At 45.2% G+C, this 19,015-nt stretch overlaps 1 protein-coding gene across 2 annotated transcripts in view; it reads left to right on the plus strand.

The window, feature by feature from the left end:
• The window catches only part of LOC137521174 (mucin-3B-like), a 164,443-nt gene that overhangs the window by 70,028 nt on the left and 75,400 nt on the right, over positions 1-19,015 (plus strand). For both annotated transcript variants that reach the window (XM_068240097.1, XM_068240096.1), the window contains 2 exons: positions 678-938; positions 9,237-9,494. In XM_068240097.1, coding sequence (XP_068096198.1) covers positions 678-938; positions 9,237-9,494 — 519 coding nt within the window. The remainder of the gene's footprint in view (positions 1-677; positions 939-9,236; positions 9,495-19,015) is intronic.

The raw sequence follows: 19,015 nt of genomic DNA on the forward strand, positions 1-19,015 counted from the left end.
AACTGACAGGTTGCAAAACTAAATTTAAGTGACAGCTAAGTAGGAAATAAAACATTTACGGTACATTTACTCAGGGACAAATGTATGTATATATACATATGTATTTTATATTTTACAGTTATAGAGCTTATGTGGATAATATAATTTGGGGGCCTATGTATAAAGTGTACTGAGGGGGAACATTGCTTAGTGCGTCTCTTCTGCATAAGCTTTGGAATTATAATAAGTGTGATCACTTATTTAAGCTGCGACCCACTCATTTTCATTAGTTCTGCACCAGCTAAATTCATTCAGTTAGAAAAAATATGAATAACTTATGAATGCCTTGCATAAATTAGCAGCTATTAGCAGACAGTTACCTGACAGCACCTAATAGACTGTGTTATGGCTCATTCACAAGGAATGCTGTGCTGCTGAGTGACACATACTGCTCAGCATGGCCTCATATTACCTCTAAAAGTGATGCAGTGTGGTACAGGGCAGTGCCATGTAATACAAGTGAATGTGGTTGTGCATACGGTGCACCAAAATTCTGCAAGCTAGACTTTTTTTCACTGCGCTGAACAGGGCCGATTATAGACTTTTTGCTACCTGAGGCAATCTTGTGAGGAATGCAGGTTAATGCATTTATTCTTTTTATGGGGTTTATAAATATATTTTGTCCTTTCTCTCTCTAGATCCCTGTGTACCCAAGTCACTGACAACAACACCTACATGTGCATGGGACTTTGTGACTCTGTCATGGGCTGCAGCCTCAGGAGCGGATTATTATACTGGAATGTTGACTGATGGGAATGGGACTACACTGGCATGTAACACAACAGCCACAAGCTGTGACATCAGAGGTGTACAGTGTGGATACAATTACAGTGCTGCTGTAATAGCCTATAATGATGTGTGTAGCAGCGGGAGCAGTCTCACAACAACCGTGATCACAGGTAAACATCATCACAGAAAATGAAACTTGAGTTTCATCCTAATGCCCAGTTATGACTCCAGAGCACTGCTACTAGATTTTTTTTGTGTGTGGTTTTTGCAGGTAAGGTACCTACTGTATATGCATCATCATTTAACCATAGCTCCCAACCGTCCCAATCTTTTTTGGAGGAATTGCACCTCTTTTGGAGCTATACTCTCTCTTAGGGCTATATTCTATTGCTGAACTCGCCAGCGCTAAGCACTGGCGAGTTCTTAACTTAGGCGATGGGGGCATCGCCTAATCTAATAAAACTTTAGACCCCCCCAGGCGGAAAAGAACTCGCTTGGGCGATATAATCGCCCAGCGAGTTCTTAACACCGAATCCAATTACCCTTATCATGTCTCCGGGAAGCGATGCTTCCCGGCAGACATGAGCGTTAGCTTAGACCTGCAAAAAGCAGGTCTAAACTAGCTAACGCACGTCGTCGCCGCTGCATCTGGGGGTCTCCTTTAATAAGGAGACCCCCAGAGCTCCCCGTCGGGTCGCCACACAGTTTAGAAGCCCCCGCGCAGCTCTGCACCGGCACCCCTGCATACATACCGCCGCAGATCACCCGCCGCCTCTCGCCGCAAAATCCGTCGCGTAATTACAGTGTATCTAACACTGTAATTACTGTCGGCATAGAAGGAGCCCGGGCAAAGCATCTTTAAATCTGCAGCCTGGGCTCCCCATTGGTCCGCTGTCTAAACCAATAAAATGGCTCAGACAGCGGACCAATGGGGAGCCCAGGCTGCAGATTCAAAGATGCTTTGCCCGGGCTCCTTCTATGCCGACAGTAATTACAGTGTTAGATACACTGTAATTACGCGACGGATTTTGCGGCGAGAGGCGGCGGGTGATCTGCGGCGGTATGTATGCAGGGGTGCCGGTGCAGAGCTGCACGGGGGCTTCTAAACTGTGCGGCTACCCGACGGAGAGCTCTGGGGGTCTCCTTATTAAAGGAGACCCCCAGATGCAGCGGCGGAAGATGGCGGCGGGCGAGTGCGCATGTGTGGGGAGTGAGGCCGTGGTGCTGATGGACAGCACCACAGCGTAAACCTCACTCCCCATCGCTCGGTAAAAGGGAGCATCGCTCAGGCTTTCGCCTGAGTAATGCTCCCTAACGATCGGCCATCGCGCGAAGGATATGGGCAATAGGATTTGCCGGTAATCCCGCGCGATGGCAAGGTGATAAGTAGCTCGCATCTGCAAGCTACTTATCACCTTGAATAGGATATGGCCCTTAGTCTCTGTTTCTATCTCAACAGTTCCAAGTTAGGTTTTATGTACAGATCTGGGCAACTTAATGTGTTGATAGTAAAAGTATGAAAACTTTATGTCCAATAATATTTAATTAATTGTATTGCTTACTTTTCAAAAGTTTTTTTTTTTTTTGTTGAGGAAGATCATTCAAATATTCATATTTAGTATTTAAATAGCACAGACATCTTCCACAGCACTGTATATTGTCTTGTCACTTAACTGTCCCTCAGAGGGGCTCACAATCTAATCCCTATCATAGTCATATGTCTATGTATGTATTGTGCATTGTACTGTATGTATCATAGTCTAGGGCCAATTAACTTATTTGTATGTTTTTGGGATATGGTAGGAAACTTATGCAGCCACAGAGAGAGAGCATACTATTTCCCTGCCAGTAGTGGCCTGGCTGGGATGCAAACCATGGACCCAACCCTGCAAGGCGAGAGAGCTAACCACTACACTACCATGCTACCCGGTGCTTAAATGCTTACAAATCTGCAGTTTGCTCAATAATTCTTGATAAAGGCATAACTAGGGCGAAAAGAAACAACACAATCCAAATTTAGGTTACATTCATACAAAGACACACACATTAAATCATAGCACATATCACAAAAATAGCAAAAACATAAAATGACAGCACACAGATTATTATATTATATGATAGAAACCCCATACCAAGAATTCAACAAGGTTCAAAAGCATAAAAAGGCAGCTGAAAAAAATGTATTGCTGAAACAGATTACATTATTATGCACTCTTCAAAGCCAGTTGTATGTTGCTAAAGAACAAAATTAAACATAGTTACAATAGTTTCACATTAAATGTATACATTTAATACATAATACGTTTTCATGCATGCCCCAATACCTGAAGGAAAGCCTTACACTTTGTACATTTAAAATACCCATGGCCGGATTTCTGGCAAGGCCACATAGGCCATGGCCTAGGGCACCAGATAAACAAGGGGCGGCCTGCAGACAGTTGGCATTATTTGCAGGGCATTATTTGCAAGTGTCCAAACAAATGAAAGGGGTCAGGATAACTGCACTATTAGTACCAGCTGGCATCTGCCTGTGCAGTGCTACAGGCAGCTGCAGTCCGTTAACCAAACGTTTGTGAACAGTGTGTGACTAGCAAAAAGCCAGGCCTTGTCCAATGACATAGCAGCAGCTGCAGGCAGTTACAGAAGGCCGGGTCTCACGCACTTGGTGTGGGGGATGAAAGGACCAGGGGCAGCACCAGCAAATAGTACAGAATACAGAAGGCAGCCTCTCACAGTACCCATTTCTTAATTATTGATTGGCCAGCGCTGTTACCCTGGAGACAGCAGTGGGTACAGGACTCACTTTTACGTGTTGCTGACCCCACCCAATGTCCAATTGTGAGCCACTTTTGACAATGTGTGTGTGGTGGATAGCTCCCACCACGCCCATCACCTGTAGATCGCTTGATTGACCAGTTCCCCGTGTGACGTGATTGATTCACTTCATATTGCCATGGAGACCTCGGCACTAGCCGCAATAGAGGACACCAGCGGCCCAAAAATGTTTGGGTGGGTGTGTGTGTAGAGAGAGGTGGTAGGATACGGTTTTGGTTGGGGCGGCTGGTAATAGTCGGCCTTGGGCGGTAAGATGTACAAATCCGGCCATGAGAATACCCCCACACATAATTACAATCAGTGCGTTGTTGAGTGCATGGTAATTTAAGTGGCACTGACATGATAAGATGCAAACCATAATTAATAAAACACAGACAACCAGCTTGGATAAAATTGGCCGTAGGCTCTGTTTATTGCAGTTTAGAAATTATTTAATTATTTATTTATTTACTTTCAAAAGGAATCATTTGAAACATAATTGGTAACATTAGTGTCATGATCGCTGCTGCAGCAGGTATTGCTGGAAGTAGTAGTGCTGCAGCTCAGGTAGTTCTGATCTCTTTCCATGCAAGCTGCATAGCTTTGTCTGCCTTTCCCTGCTGTCAGCTTGTGACTGATTATCCTTCACCTGTGTGGGAATCTGCATGTCTGCTCCCATTGGATGACCTCAGTATAAAGATCTGCTTCCTGCAGGACTCCTCGGGTTTTTATAGCTTCAGTTTAAGCCTGTCTTGCTGTCGCTTCAGCCCCCGATCGTGTTTCTTGTTCTAAAGATACTTCGCTGGTCTTTGCATCATATATTGGTTCATTGCCAATATATATGCATACCAGCACGTTTATTATTTTCCTTGTATTCGTGTTACGTTGATACATCAGTGTCGCTAATGTATACGTACACGAACTGTTTATATCCTGTGTGCAGTTAGTCAGCTTTCCAGCACGTTTTGGTAGGTTGCGCGTACCGTGATCACCCGTGCTGAGGTAGGTACCCTGCTCCTGGTTCTTTTTGTGGATTGCGTTCATCTCTGCGAAGAGATAACGAATCCTTCTGAATCCTGTTCTGTTACCGTTTGTGGATTGCGTTCATCTCTGCAAAGAGATAACGAATCCTTCTGAATCCTGTTCTGTTACCGTTTGTGGATTGCGTTCATCTCTGCAAAGAGATAACGAATCCTTCTGAATCCTGTTCTGTTACCATTTGTGGATTGCGTTCATCTCTGCGAAGAGATAAAGAATCCTTCTGAGTCCTGTTCCCTGTATTGCTCCAGTCTAAGTCAGTGTTCCTGCTTATGTCATATATCGGTTCATTGCCGATATATACATATGTTAGTCAGACGTTACAAATAGTTTCATTGATAGCTGTAATTGTAATACGCTAGGAAAACATACTTATTGTATTTTTGTCTGTGTTACGTTCATCTATCTTGATCCTGCTATTTCCTGACTATCCTGTCCTGTCTTTGTGAGGCACGCCATCGCTGCAAACGCATTGGCTGCCTCATTCCAGTCTGTTCTGTTGTGGACGCTTGCTGTCACTAAGTAGCGGCTAGCTAGCAAGCGTTCATTCTGTCTACCTGTCCTGATCTCCTCAGTTCTGGTTTATGCGCTCAGCGCTACCTTGCGCTGAGACGTTATCGCAAAAGTATTGTTTGTGGCTGTCGGATCTGCACCGGCTCTGTGCGCCACAATCTCCTTTTGGAGTCAGTCCTCCCCTCCACTATACTAGGGATAGCCTGTTTCCTTGTGCTAGTGTGTGTACCTCCTCCACTAAACAGTCATAAATGTCCAATATCAGTTAGTCAATCCACAATCGTGGGTGACTTTAACCGCCAATAAAGTCAATCCGCCTACGACAGCGAAACCATTGAACAAAAGGGACGGGTGGGTGGGTGCTTCCAGCTTGCCTGACTAGAAACTGGAGAAACTTATTAGCCAGAGCATCACAGGTTTGAGGTAATCCCTTCTATGATTGGGCAGCTGAAACTCCAAATGACAGCTGCCAATCAACTGAGAGAAACCTCTCACCTCTGCTCAGCAACCAAATCTCCTCACAGACTCCTAGAGTCCGCCCAGCATCTGAAAGAAAGAAGAAAAAACAGCAGCATCAAAGGGAAAAAAGCACACACATATATATACCCATACCACATTATATATACCCATAAACGTATACCCTTTTTATATATGTATAAGATATATAGATAGACCATTCCTCAATCACCACAAACTGTCCAGCCACTAAATTAACAAGAAGGCTGCGTTCTATACTCTCACTATGGCATTACAGAGTGTGTGCATTCTTGTCTGTGTTTCCATTTTCAGCCTCTGTCATTGCTACTATCATTATTATGCATATGTTTGTGCTTTTAAAAATGCAATGCAAAAAAAAAAGTTAATATGGGTTCCCAACGGAAATCTTATGCAGGGCAAAACTGTTGGCTAGTTCACAGTGCTCAGTTCTGTTGCAGAATAATTCTGCATGACAACTCACTGCCCATTCAATTCTATGGGCCTGTTTACAGTACTGCATTGTAACAGATCTATCTAAAGCTGGCCACTAACGGTCCAATTTCTAGCGAAAAATTGTTCGAGCGATCAGAAATTTTGATTGGACGAAAAATCGTTCACTACACCATCACCTAACCAATCATTGCTTCCTATCTATCACGACCACCAAGAAAATCCAAATTTTCGTTAGACGAAAATTCATTCGGGCAACATTTTTTTCACTCGTTCATAATCGATTGTGTCCACCAATGGAGATTATTTACAACCAATCCGATCAGAATTTCTGATCGCTCGGACAATTTTTCGCTAGAAATTGGACCGTTAGTGGCCAGCTTAAGGCTGCATTTCCACTTGTACGGTGCGAATCGCCGTGGTAAATTCGCATGGATGACGATGTATGCGAATTTAACCATGGCAGTGCTGGTGTGCTTTTCCATTGTTTCTATGCGAATTCGCATGAAAATTCGCATACCCAAACCTCACGCGAATTTCCCATTAAATAGATTGTATGCGATTCGCATAGCGGTATGCGATATGCGAATTCTGATGGCTCTGCCATGCGAATTTTTTCTGCACAGAAAAACGCGAAGGAATCCTGACAAGTGGAAACAGTCCCATTCACTTGTATTGCTATGCGAATTTGCATGCGGAAAAACGCATGCGAATTCGCGATAGTGGAAATGGGCCCTAACAGATTATTCTACTCGCAGCATGCAGGCTTTGTATTAAAGTCTATGTCCAGTCTCCATTGCAGGTCACACTGACTATAACACATTATATCGCATGCAATATCCAGCTGAACACTGTGAACTTAGCCTAAAAGTTTTTACAGCATGTGATTTAATACCCCTGCCTGATATAACACGTGATTCCAATAAACCCTGTCCTCCAGGTCTGCTGCCTAAGTGTAATAACTGACTGAACTCACTCTTTCAATCCACACATCAACTCGCTTTCTACTTTTTGCTATTTCTAGCTTCTCTGTGGCCTGCCGGGCAACCTGCCGTGTACCTGTGTATGAAGATTAACTTTCACCTACAAAGTACTCTAAAGTCTAGCTCCTTCATACTTAAAGTGAACCTTAAAGTGAACCTCCGGACTAAAAATCGACTCAGCAGAACTGAAAAGGCCTGGTTTTTCTTTAACAGTTTCACAGCATTAGAACTTTGTTTCTGTTATACAAGCCTCATTTTTAGCTGCACATAAGAAAACTGCCCGGGCAGTTTTCACCTTATGCTGTGCACAGCATAATGGGATTTCTGATGTTGTTGTTCTCGTTCTGCTGTTTTGGTGCAATTTTTTTTTTTTACATTTTGAATTTGACATTTGAAGCCTAGTGTGTGCAGCTGAGAGGGGTTATCAGGACACAGGACAGTTGGAACTGTGTCTCTTGCTCCCTGTCACCTCCTTTCAACCAAAGAGATGGCTGCCCCCATGACAAAGATGGCAGCCCCCATGAATCACAAACATTTGCCTGTTCTTTTAAAACAGTGTGGGTAAAAGATTATATTACCTATCTATTCTAATTAACATACTGTAACTAATGTAACTTAATAACAGTATGTTTGTTTAGGCTGAAGTCCCCCTTTAAGTCTGGCCAAAAAAATGAGTTTAATTTACCTGGGGCTTCCCTCAGCCCCCTGCAGCTGAACGGTGCCCTCGCAGCTCCGCTCTGATGCTCCTGGACCCGCCGGCGACGACTTCTGGTTTCGCCCTCACCGGCCGACAGGCATGGGAACGTGAATGATTGTTCACGTTCCTAGCCACAATAGCACCCCCTATACTACTATTGCGGCCTTCTTCTGCGTTCCAAGCGATGCGTACCACCACTCATCACTTCCTGCAATGCCTCCCACTGTACACTAATGATGCTAATGATGTCAAAGCTACCAAATTAGGACAGATTCATATGATCTCATTGTCCACATCCAAAACTTACTAAATACACTATATCACCATGGCAACACCTTAGAATCTTTGTCCCGTTATCTGCAAAGGTCACTATCGATGCGCAAATTTCTTGTGATTCACTTCGCTGGGCAAACCTGATGGTCAAATTGTAGCAGCATTTCGTGGCATTCACATTTCTAGTGACTATCAGTGTTGAAAATGGGCATTATTTGGGACAGGTAGGTAAGAAAGTGTTAGACATAATAACATTTTTGATTAAAATATAGGGCCTCTTGTGCACCCTGTATTTTCTATATGCGAAAAAAATAAAAAGAATTGGCAGCAGGAAATATTACAACATATTTAATGTAGTTCTAGAATTCATTAGTCAGTATCATGGTTGAGATGTTATTTGAGGTGAACAACCCCACTCTACACCTTAATAAACAGGACTATCCTGTTTATTCCTATGCAATGTCACAGAATAATGTCACAAAGTTTCTTGTGAAGACATGTAAGGTATCATGGGATGGTCCTGAACAGGGCTGCACATATCTCTATATATTAAAATCAAAATCAAGAATTTAGTTTTTTTTATTTGTATATTTTTTGTATTTATATATTTATCTGTTGCTGCTGTTACTACATTAATATTACTTCTAATACTACTATGACGAGTACATTTGAATTCGTCGCCGGTAGACTTGGGCACAGGATCCAGCTGTTATATGGCTGATCCTGCTTCTGCACAAGTCCGGGCCGAATTAATTACTATTCCCCCTCCAGGCCGCCATGGATAGTGGGGGAATGAAATAATTCGGCTTCCAGCGATTGCTGGAGGCCGAATTATTATGTTTTTAAGCAACTTCGGCTCCGTCTTCTGACGGCGCCGACGTTACTCACTGAGCGCCGCTATAGACTGATTCCCATTACAGTCTATGGCGGCGCCGGCTGCGCCCAAATCTAGCAGCGCTGAATAGCACTGCTCCGTACTATGACTACTACTGAATTAGTTTACTACTATGTAACTTCTATCACAACTGCCACTGCTCTAATTGACACTAAAAATCCATATTACTCCATGTTACCAAATAAGAACCTATGTATTTACACAGAAAATGAAAAAAATATGTATGCCATTACTGTGTCTGCTTGCCCTTTTGTTGTATATAACATTGTAATTCATAAATATTAAACTGTGATTTTTCACTAACATACTTTTTGCTAATGTGTTTCAGCCCCCTGTGTTCCCACTAATGTTGTGACATCAGTGTCCTGCAGCACACAGTTTGTGACCGTCACATGGGCTAGCGCCCCTGGTGCATTGACGTATTCAGTGACAGCTAATAGTGGGCTGGATAAAACTTCCTTTCTAACTTCAAACACATCCTATGAACTGGCAAACTTGCTTTGTGACAGTGTTTATGAAGTTTCGATTATCAGCACATCTGCCTATTGCAACAGTCATGGGAACATTTCTGTTCATGTTAAGACAAGTAAGTATAAAGGTGATCACTGACAGCTGTCCTTAATTTTTTTAGACAGTTTGTCACAGAAAAAATGTTCTGATCTGAGCGTCATACCAATTAAATAACTTCACTTAAAAACCCTAATTCAGACACATTTTTATAATTGCTTTTCCATGCTAAAGCAAACAATAAAAAAGGTGCAAATGACATAATTGAGATAATTGAGATTCCACAAACACTAAAATTCTGCCATCTAAAAATCCAAAGTTCAGGCTGTAAGCTGTCACCTGTGGCAGTGTCTGCACTGCCAACAGCATGCTACTCCAAGACACAGGGAGGTAACTTCAGTCTATGATGCCCCCCAAGTAAAATTTTGATGGTGCATCCTACCCTTTATGCCTCTTCCCTCATACAGCCATGTAACCTCAGCAGTCCCACCTCCCCCAGTATTGCCATTTACCTCAACAGTGCAAAGCATGCCTCCTAAATATGCCACTCCCCCTCCATGCCTGCTTCCCTTGCCCCATTCACACATCAGGCCACTGCTGTCACCAGTTTTATATTTGCTGCTCACACCATGCAGGAGTCCTCCATTGCATCCATGCAACCTTGTCCAGATGCATTGTTGATGATGAGATGCCACGAGAGCACCAGATAGGCATCTTGCCATGGCTATATAGATGTAAGAACAGGGAGAGTGAGGCAAATAGGAGGAGAGGGCGTACATGCAAAAAAGGGCGTCGGGAAAAAAGGTCGCGGGGTGTAAACGATAATTGGTAATAGCGTTTATAAAAATATTGGGCCTGATTCACAAAGCGGTGCTAACAGTTAGCACACTGGTGAAAAGCCCTTTATCACGCCTAAACTCAGTTTAGGCATGATAAGTTTAGGTGTGATAAGTTTAGGTGTGATAATTTTAGGCATGATACGTTTAGGTGTGATAAGTTTAGGCGTGATAAGTTTAAGCACCAACTGGGTTAGCACCGCAGTGCACAGCTGATCAAAAGTTTTGCGCTAGCAAAGTCTGGTGCACTTCGCATAGAGTTTAATTGCGCTGCTTTGCGTGCGGGACGCTGCACGCGATCTAAACTTACATAAACTTATCATGCCTAAACTTATCACACCTAAACTTATCACACCTAAACTTATCATGCCTAAACTGAGTTTAGGCGTGATAAAGGGCTTTTCACCAGCGTGCTAACTGTTAGCACCGCTTTGTGAATCAGGCCCATTGTGTTGTATTTCATTTACAAATAATGTTTTTTTGAGAAATTAAAAAACATTTAATAATGTGTATGAAATCAGAACTTGTGAAAACGATAATCTTCCCTGTTTTAAAAGTGAAACGTATAATTTTGTTTGTTAAAATAAACATAATATATGTTTAATCGTTATAATTGTATATTATTGTGAATAACCTTCATTTATCGTTTCTTCATATAATAAAATCTGAAAATATTGTTTATAATGATGAAAAAAAATATAAGTGTGTTCGTAATAACTGTTGTAAAACATTAGTAAATATTACTAACATTTTACTACAACTAAACCTAACCCTACTCTCGCACAAAACTCTCCCTGTACCTATCCCTAATCCTTAGAATCCCCTGGTGGTGCCTAACCCTAAGTCGCCCCTAGTGGTGCCTAACCCTAAGACCCCCTGGTGGTGCCTAACCTTAAGAACCCCCTGGTGATGCCTAACCCTAAATCTCCCTTGGTGGTGCCTAACCCTAAGACCCCCCCTGATGGTGCCTAACCCTAAATCTCCCCTGGTGGTGCCTTAACCTAAGACCTCCCTGGTGGTGCCTCACCCTAAGACCCCCCATGGTGGTGCCTAACCCTAAATCTCCCCTGGTGGTGCCTAACCCTAAGACCCCCCTGGTGGTGCCTCACTCTAAAACCCCCCTTAGTGATTGCTTTATTGTGTGGAGAATAATGTATTACAAAGAGTGACTGTAAAAAATATATTACAATTTACGTTACGTACTGATCACTTTATTTTCTGAATAATAATGTTTTACAAACAGTAAGGGATACAATTTTAAATAATGTTTTAGTTAAATACGATAAATATGTTTAGTATTTTTGTAAACGTTATTCGTTACGGGCACATTTTGTAAACTTAACCACTTCAGGATCACAGGTTTTTTCCCTTAAAAACCAAAACAACTTTCACATTTCAGCGCTCCTCCCATTCATTCAGCAATAACTTTATTGTTAGTAGAGATGGCCCGAATGGTTCGCTGGCAAACGGTTCCCAGCGAACTTCCGGTGGTTCGCGATCGTGGAGAACTGCAAACCTTTCCGGAAGTTCGGTTCACCCCCATAATACACCATTAGGGTCAACTTTGACCCTCTACATCACAGTCAGCAGGCACATTGTAGCCAATCGGGCTACACTTCCTCCTGGAGCCCCACCTCCCCCCTTATAAAAGGCAGGCACCGCCGGCCGTTATACTCACTTGTGTGCCTGCAGCAAATAGAGAATGGACAGCTGCTGCAGACTCTCTCAGGGAAAGATTAGTTAGGCTCTTGTAGGCTTGTTAGCTTGCTCCTTGCTGATTCTTATTGCTAAAATAGCACCCCACAACAGCTCTTTTGAGAGCTAATCTTGTTCTTGTGATCTATTTTTTTTCTTTTTTGTATGTCCCACTGACACTTGTGTTGCATAGACAGCCTTGATAATCCATACTGTGTGTGTGCCACTGCCAGGCCCAGCACATTCAGTTACTACCTGTGTGTGTGACAGGAGCACATTGTAATACCCATTACTGCATATACCTACCTACCTGCTGTTCACAGTGCACCCACCTACCTATGAGAGCTGAGCGCACGCAGTGTCACCGTGCCTGTCCGCTACCTGTCTGTGTGTGTGACAGGTGCATATTGTAATACCCAGTACTGCATATATCTACCTACCTGTTGTTCACAGTGCACCTACCTACGTGAGTTGAGCGCACACAGTGTCACTGTGCCTGTCTGCTACCTGTCTGTGTGTGACAGGTGCACATTGTAATACCCATCACTGCATATACCTACCTACCTGTTGTTCATAGTGCACCAACCTACGTTTGTGAGCGCACGCAGTGTCACTGTGCCTGTCCGCGACCTGTCTGTGTGTGTGTGTCAGGTGCACATTGTATTACCCATTACTGCATATACCTACCTACCTGTTATTCACAGTGCACCCACCTACCTACATAAGTTGAGTGCACGCAGTGTCACTGTGCATGTCCGTTACCTGTCTGTGTGTGATAGGTGCACATTGTAATACCCATCACTGCATATACCTACCTACCTGTCGTTCACAGTGCACCAACCTACCTACGTGAGCTGAGCGCACTCAGTGTCACTGTGCCTGTCCGCTACCTGTCTGTGTGTGACAGGTGCACATTGTAATACCCATCACTGTTTTGTTCAATGCACCCACCTCATCACTGCATATACCTACCTGTTGTGTTCAGTGCACCCACCTACCTATGTGAGTGCACGCAGTGTGATATACCACTCCGTGCATACCTGTTAACTGCACCTGTGTGACTGCACATTGCATTAGTCAAGTCAGTACATACCTTTCACTTCATCACCCCCCCCCCCCCGATATGGACACAACGGACAAAACAGGCGGAGGTAGAGGCAGACCCAGAGGAAGGCCACCCGGCAGATCTGTGCAAGGTCGCGTTGATGTGATTTCGTGCGGCCTTCGAACAAAGTACAGTGCTCAGAAGAAGGCACGTCCCATCAACTCCCAAGATTGTCAGGACATGGTTGACTATTTAACACAGAACACCTCATCTTCTGCAGCCACCAGCGCTCCTACAAGCACCAAATCCATTGCATTTGACACTTCGCAGGAGTTAATTGGTGGGGAATTAACTGATTCACAGCGATTATTGTTACAACCAGATGAAGGCGCTAAGCAAGTTACACCACCTCATATGTCTGAGTTAGGTGGCGACACTATGGACGTAATGTGTGAAGATGATGAAGTACCTGCTGTTGGTGCAGTTTTTGAGGTGTCTGAGGCAAGCGAAGCTGGGCAGGATGATTATGATGATGACGATGATACGGATCCAACGTATGTTCCCAATAGAGGAGATGAACAGGGGGACAGTTCAGAGGGGGAGTCAGAGAGGAGTAGGAGGAGACTAGTTGCTGAAAGAAGCAGGGGGAGCTCGTCATCATAAACAGCTGGTGGTAGTGTCCAGTGCCTTGTATCACCACCTCTGGACAGCCAGCCAACATGCCCTTCAACGTCAGCTGCTGATGCCACCATAGTGCCATCACCCCTGTGCCATCACCCCTGGGGGGCTCAGAGGTTTGGAAATTTTTTAATGTGTCTGCCTCAGATCGGAGCAATGCCATCTGTTGTCTCTGCCTCCAAAAATTAAACATACATATATCCAGGCACATCGCCTCTAGTTAGGACATTAAATAAATTATTAGGGAAAGGGAGGTGCTGAAGGGGGTGTGGCTAGAAAACAGCAAAAATCTATTAACCCTTCGCACACTCACATACAAATGTTCAAACAATTGCATTCACAGATTCACTCATCCAGGCACAACAGTTGTGCCTGGATGAGTGAATCTGTGAATGCAATTGTTTGAACATTTGTATGTGAGTGTGCGAAGGGTTAATAGATTTTTGCTGCCTCCAAAAATTGAGCCGTGGAAAGGCCAACACTCACGTAGGAACAAGTGCCTTATGAAGGCACATGGAGGAAAGGCACAAACTGAAATGGGAAGAGCACCTGAGCAAAAGCAGCACACAAAAGAAAAGCCACCCTCCTTCTCCTCTTCCTCCTATAGGTGCAGCATCTTCAGCCACTTTCTCCCTTGCACCTTCACAGCCACCCTCCTCCACTCCGCCTCTGCCCTTGAGCGGTTCCTGCTCCTCTGCCCACAGCAGCCAGGTGTCCGTGAAGGAAATCTTTGAGCGGAAGAATCCAATTTCTGCCTGTCACCCCCTTGCCTGGCGTCTGACAGCTGGCGTGACGGAACTGTTAGCTCGCCAGCTGTTATCATACCAGCTGGTGGACTTTGAGTCTTTTCGTAAATTTGTGGCCATTGGGACACCGCAGTGGAAGATGCCAGGCCGCAATCATTTCTCTAAAAAGGCGATACCCAAACTGTACCGTGAAGTGGAGAGGCAAGTGGTGTCATCTCTGGCACACAGCGTTGTGTCAAGGGTTCACCTGACCATGGATGCCTGGTCTGCCAAGCACGGTCAGGGCCGCTACATTACTTACACAGCTCATTGGGTCAACCTTGTGACCGATGGCAAGCAGGGAGTACGTGGCTGTGCAGCGGACCAACTTGTGACACCTACACGGCTTGCAGGCAGGCCTCCTGACACCTCCTCTCCCCCTGCTACATCCTCTTAGCTGTCGTCCTCCTCCTCCTCCTTGGCTGAGTGGCAGTTGAACTCTACTGGTGCTGCAATCTCTTCTCCAGCTACACAGCCCCATCTCCCCAGGGCCTATGCTGCATGCTAGGTACGACGGTGTCACGCCATCTTAAACATGTCTTGCCTCAAAGCGGAGAGTCACACTGGACCAGCTCTCCTGGCTGCTCTTAACAAACAGGTGGATCAGTGGCTGACCCCGCACCAGCTGGAGATCGGCAACGTGATGTGTTACAATGGCAGCAATCTCCTTTCCGCTTTGAATTTGGGAAAGATGACACATTTACCCTGCATAGCACATGTGCTGAATCTAGTCATTCAAAGATTTGTGTCAAAGTACCAAGGCTTAGAGGACGTCCTGAAGCAGGCCAGGAAGTTGTGTGGGCATTTCAGGCGGTCTTACACGGCCATGGCATGCTTTGTGGACATTCAGCGGAGAAACAACTTGCCCATGAGACGCTTGATATGTGATACCCTGACTCGCTGGAATTCGACCCTGGTCATGTTCTCTTGTCTGCTAGAACAGGAGAAAGCCGTCACCCAGAACCTCTACAATTTCAGTCGAAGGACACAACCTGGGGAGATGGGGATGTTCTGGTCCCCGAACTGGACACTGATGCGAAATGCATGCAGGCTCATGCGGCCTTTTGAGGAGGTGACTAACCTGGTGAGTCGCAGTGAAGGCACCAGCGACTTGAATCCATACACTTACTTCCTTGAGCGTGCCGTGCGTAGAGTGGTGGATCAAGCTGTGGAGGAGCGTGAAGAGGAACAGTTACAGCAGGAACAGTTGTGGGAGCAATTTTCATCAGAATCAGATGTTCCCTCAACACCTGCGGCAGCACAGAGGAGGAAGAGTCGTGTGGGGAAGAGGAGTCAGACTCGGATGATGAGGAAGGTGTTTCTTTGGAGGAGGAGGAGGCGGCAGCAGAAGAGCAACTGCAGCAGGGGGCTTGTGCTGCTCGACGTTCCCGTGGTATTGATCGTGGCTGGGGGGAGGAAGAGGACTTACCTGACATCACTGAGGAAGAGCAAGAGGAGATGGAGAGTACACCTGGATCCAGCTTTGTGCAGATGGCATCTTTCATGCTGTCCAGCCTGTTGAGGGACCCCCGTATAAAAAAACTCAAGGGGAATGAGCTGTACTGGGTGGCCACGCTACTAGACCCTCGGTATAGGCACAAAGTGGCGGACATGTTACCAACTCACCAGAAGGCAGAAAGGATGTAGCACATGCAGAACAAGCTGGAAACTATGCTTTACAATGCGTTTAAGGGTGATGTCACAGCACAACGTAATAAAAGTACCACTGCCAGTAATCCTCCTCCCATGTTCACTCAGGCAAGGACAGGACGCTCCAGCGATGGTGACGGTGATGTTGTGATGGTGATGTCGGACATGCGGGCATTCTTTAGCACTTCCGGATCCACCCTCCACCAACGCCTGGACCAGCAGGTAGCCAACTACCTGGCCTTAAGTGTGGATGTAGACACTGTGAGCAGTGATGAACCCTTGGAATACTGGGTGCACAGGCTTGACTTGTGGCCAGAGCTGTCCCAATTTGCCATACAACTTCTGTCTTGCCCTGCCTCAAGCGTCCTGTCAGAAAGGACCTTCAGCGCAGCTGGAGGCATTGTCACTGAGAAGAGAAGTCGCCTAAGTCACAAAAGTGTTAGTACCTCACCTTTATCAAAATGAATGAGGCATGGATCCCCGAGGGCTACTGCCTGCCCGAAGACTAAGTCAGTCCCCACACACAGCATCTTTGCCTGTACGCCTTGTGTCTGGCTGCCTGCCCCAAGACTAAGTCGCTCCCCACACAGCACCTCTGCCGCTTGACTGCCTTCTCTGCCACCACCAACAGGGTCCAGGACTCCAGGCGGATTCCTGAATTTTAAAGGCCGCTGCTAGCAGCGGCCACTATAAAAAAAATTCTGGTGCGTGTACATGCCTGCCTAATTTTTCTGGCTGCACTGCAGCTGCAACAACAAAACAAAAGGCATGTACATGTGCCCATTCCCCTTCGTGATCATTACCTTGCCGCGGTGAAAGGGCTTGCATATCACAATGAAGCAATGACCGCCGGCTACATGAGTGTCTCGGGGGGTGGCACACCAAAGATAATAAGGTCGTTGCTTCATTGTGGACAGACCAAATTTGATCAGCTGGACAGTCACTGTTCTGTCATTTAGCTACCTCAGCCCGGCGACAATATGGGCTGGGAAGCCGCCATCACCTGCACTCTCATCATGGTGCGCACCAGTCCAGCACAGCCGTCACTACACAAACAGCTGTTTGCAGTCACTGCATACCTTTCACTGCATCTGTGACTGCACATTGTATTATACCTGGCAGTCAGTGCATACCTTTTACTTGAATGGATGGCAAACTTGCCCTCCATAACAGATTCTCGTTAAAGGTAGTAAAGTCTATCAGTGTCATATACAGCAGGGCCTCGAAAGTCCTTCTGTATTGTTATTTTTGGTCACTACCTCGGGACGTGCATGCCATGCCAGCTGCCTCCCTTGGATGTGTGTGGTAGCCATTCCTGCTCCTTTGACCACAGTGTGCCTGCTGTCTTCCTTGGATGTGTGGTGGTGGTAGGCGTTTCTTAGGCTCCCACTCCGGCCATGCCAGCTGCCTTCCTTGGATGTGTGTGGTAGCCGTTCCTGCTCCTTTGCCCACAGCGTGCCTGCTGCCTTCCTTGGATGTGTGGTGGTGGTAGCCGTTTCTTAGGCTCTCACTCTGGACCGGAATCGAACCAGGATTCCCTAGCCTTTACCCATGGTCACTGGTCACTCGCAATGGCAGACTTGCCCTCCATAACAGATTCTCGTTAAAGGATTTAAAGTTGATTCATATCACATATACAGCAGGGCCTCGAAAGTCCTCCTGTATTGTTATTTTTGGTCACTACCTCGGGACGTGCATGCCATGCCTGCTGCCTCCCTTGGATGTGTGTGGTAGCCATTCCTGCTCCTTTGACCACAGTGTGCCTGCTGTCTTCCTTGGATGTGTGGTGGTGGTAGGCGTTTCTTAGGCTCCCACTCCGGACCGGTATAGAACCAGGATTCCCCGGCCATTACCCGTGGTCACTGGCAGACTTGCCCTCCATAAAATATTCTCGTTGCAGGTACTGAACAGCAAGCAGAACAAGTATTTTAAAAAATAGATGTAAGCTTTAACCACTTGAGGACCTAGGGCTTTCTACCCCTTAAGGACCGGCCACTTTTTTTCCATTCAGACCACTGCAGCTTTCACGGTTTATTGCTCGCTCATACAACCTACCACCTAAATGAATTTTGGCTCCTTTTCTTGTCACTAATAAAGCTTTCTTTTGGTGCTATTTAATTGCTCCTGCGATTTTTACTTTTTATTATATTCAGCAAAAAAGACATGAATTTTGGCAAAAAAATGATTTTTTTAACTTTCTGTGCTGACAGTTTTCAAATAAAGTAAAATTTCTGTATACATGCAGCGCGAAAAATGTGGACAAACATGTTTTTGATTAAAAAAAACCCATTCAGCGTATATTTATTGGTTTGGGTAAAAGTTATAGCGTTTACAAACTATGGTGCAAAAAGTGAATTTTCCCATTTTCAAGCATCTCTGACTTTTCTGACCCCCTGTCATGTTTCATGAGGGGCTAGAATTCCAGGATAGTATAAATACCCCCCAAATGACCCCATTTTGGAAAGAAGACATCCCAAAGTATTCACTGAGAGGCATAGTGAGTTCATAGAAGATATTATTTTTTGTCACAAGTAAGCGGAAAATGACACTTTGTGAGAAAAAAAAAAAAAAAAAAAAAGTTTCCATTTCTTCTAACTTGCACCAAAAAAAAATGAAATCTGCCACAGACTCACCATACCCCTCTCTGAATACCTTGAAGGGTCTACTTTCCAAAATGGGGTCATTTGTGGGGTGTGTTTACTGTCCTGACATTTTGGGGGGTGCTAAATTGTAAGCACCCCTGTAAAGCCTAAAGGTGCTCATTGGACTTTGGACCCCTTAGCGCAGTTAGGCTGCAAAAAAGTGCCACACATGTGGTATTGCCGTACTCAGGAGAAGTAGTGTAATGTGTTTTGGGGTGTATTTTTACACATACCCATGCTGGGTGGGAGAAATATCTCTGTAAATGACA

Source organism: Hyperolius riggenbachi, chromosome 6 (assembly GCF_040937935.1).
Source record: "Hyperolius riggenbachi isolate aHypRig1 chromosome 6, aHypRig1.pri, whole genome shotgun sequence".
Taxonomy (NCBI): Eukaryota; Metazoa; Chordata; class Amphibia; order Anura; family Hyperoliidae; genus Hyperolius; species Hyperolius riggenbachi.